Source organism: Austrofundulus limnaeus, unplaced genomic scaffold, assembly GCF_001266775.1.
Source record: "Austrofundulus limnaeus strain Quisiro unplaced genomic scaffold, Austrofundulus_limnaeus-1.0 Scaffold397, whole genome shotgun sequence".
Lineage (NCBI taxonomy): Eukaryota > Metazoa > Chordata > Actinopteri > Cyprinodontiformes > Rivulidae > Austrofundulus > Austrofundulus limnaeus.
This window is the reverse complement of record NW_013952799.1, coordinates 388,678-391,138: the sequence shown is the minus strand read 5'-3', so window position 1 is coordinate 391,138 and position 2,461 is coordinate 388,678. Positions and strand designations below refer to the sequence as shown.

Here is a 2,461-nt window from a genome sequence, read left to right as displayed (position 1 = left end):
CTGTAAAACAGCAATTATGCTGAGTCAGGCTTGATTTTTAGTAATCTTTTCCTGTTAAATAAATAAATCAAATCAATTTTTTCAAGCCAATATGCAATTTTTTTAAAGCAAAAACATCTAATTGTGACTGAAGTGTTGCAGATCTTTTACCACCTTTTATTTCCCTATTCTTGGGTTAATAAATGTCAACAACTTGCTTTTACACAAGCAATTAAAACAACTAACTCCACATAGTGGTAAACTTTAACAGAACGACCAGCTGTGTTCTCAGATCAGATTTTTTTCTGCACCACCATCAGTTTCACTCTCTGCTTCTTGCTGATGTGTTTAAACCTGGTCTCCCCTGCAGATGCCTGCCTGTACCAGTGTGAGAGCATGGAGGAGGGGGAGGACGGAGACTTAAGTCAGAGGCTGAGCTACGATGCGTCGGTATGGACACTGTGTAACACTCAGTATTAAACACTGACACAGTCTGCAGCAACATTCAGTGCAGAGATAATAAATGGTGTAAATTCAGGTAAAAAATATTATTCTCAATAAAACCATCTAAAATCTGGGTTAAGTCACATCTCATCACATAATAAAGAACCAATAGAATAGACCATTTTACACAAACATATCTAAACTAAAATGACCATAAATCATTTCTTACAAAAAATAAAAATGGTCGGATGTAAGAGTGTGACTGATAAAAATGGGAGTAGAGGAGTCGACAACAAATGTTTCTCACACAAGTAAATTGAGGTGCAGCTGTCRGTAAAAGAAACGCTGAGTCATGTTGGTGGTTTAACGTTTATTTTTTTGCGTAACTTGGTTGATTTCACAGGGTTAACAGGACAGACTTGTTGAATGCTGGTTAAAGTGACAAGACGAACATTTGTCCAGCTGAACCTGTTTTTAAATGATTGAGCAGAACTCAGCTATGATTTCAGTACAGTACAGTTGAAACATAAAACCACATCGTAGTTATGGYGTAAACAAAGCTTTAGCAACAGATTTGTTTTTCTTACTTGAAGGAGATTTGTGTTAAAACTTTCTGTGACTCCTGTACCATTTATCTTTTGTTTTACTTTAAGGACCCTGAGGTTCTACTTCTCTTATCTACTATCTTGTAGATTTTACTAAAGCTATTTCTGCATTTTGGCACCAGTCCTCATCAGTGAAGGTCACTTTTCAGCTACAGAGTGATCCTGCTAAAAGCCGCCCACACAGCATATTTACTGGTTTTCTGTACATTTTGTCCCTACAGTTCATTTGCTGCCTGTATTATCATAGGAAACACAGAAAGTCTTAAATTTCCTGAAATTTGGAAGCAAAAAAAAAAAATCAGCTTTTGTGGCATTTGTGCTTGGTACTTTTGGTGTAACACACAAACTAAGCTATTTATAAAGCATTTTTTACTTTACATTTAAAAGTTTGGTTAGTTTGAGTATTTTTTTCTAAATGTTAAACTTTTCTTAAGACTTGTGACTAGACTATTGTGATTCGTTTCCCATCCAAGTCATCTCCACTTTGGCACGCTTCTCCTCCTGCATACTTTGTCCTAGAGCTGCCATTTTAATTTATATCTGTAAAGCTCCTGTGCCAAATGACGGCTATGCCTTTTGGTGCCTGTACAACTTATAGTTTTTGAAATATTAATGTTTAATAATTTATAATGGGAGTCAATGGAGCCTTGTATTGGTCCAATACTGCCTCCTGCTGTATCTGCTCAGCACTGAACCATAGTTTAATAATATTTAATCTCAATAGTTCAGTAGTTACAATACTAATATGATTGTATTTTGATGTTTTACTATAATATTGTCCTAAAATTGCTCAATTGCTGTAATATATTGCAGTTTAGTGTCAGCAATTGCATTGGCAATGTGGCCTCTTTCTGCACACATACAAAGCAACCCCTGGCAGTGCCCTCTGCCACAGCTCCAATGGTCTCATGGTTAACTCTATGGGCTTTCATGTGGGAGATCAGGGTTCAAACCCCAGCTACAGCAACGTTAACAAAAAATCTCTACAAACTTCATATTGTTACACAATTATGCTCATTACAGACACCTGCTGACTTGACAAGCGCAAACTGGTAGAAAACACATTTGAACTTGGTCACATTTCATTCTTAAAGTCCAATGCTGCAGGCAAAGCCATGCTACATGGCAATGCACACTTGTTTTTACATCGTAAAAACCCATGTCTAGTTCACATTTGTTGTTAGCAGAACCAGCATCATACACACACAATAGATGAGASGACAATGTAGGCTGATCCTGTATCGGCTGGCTGAATGAAGCAGGGGTTTACACACACAACTACCATGTCTCTCTATCCTTGTGGGGACTTTGCATTGACTTCCATTCTTTTATTTTTTTTTTCGAAATTTTATATCCTAACCCTATCATTTACCCTAAAATAAACTCACAGGTACCTACCTGACCCTAAAACTAACCTAAACTCAATTCACACC

The 2,461-nt window shown here is 36.9% G+C and overlaps 1 protein-coding gene across 1 annotated transcript in view; it reads left to right on the top strand.

Annotated features, from left to right (window-relative positions):
- atf6b (activating transcription factor 6 beta) overlaps positions 1-2,461 on the top strand; it is a gene marked incomplete in the record, with an annotated part of 21,054 nt that overhangs the window by 5,864 nt on the left and 12,729 nt on the right. Inside the window, 1 exon segment of the mRNA XM_014023942.1 lies at positions 350-429. Within this exon segment, the coding sequence (XP_013879396.1) occupies positions 350-429 (80 nt within the window).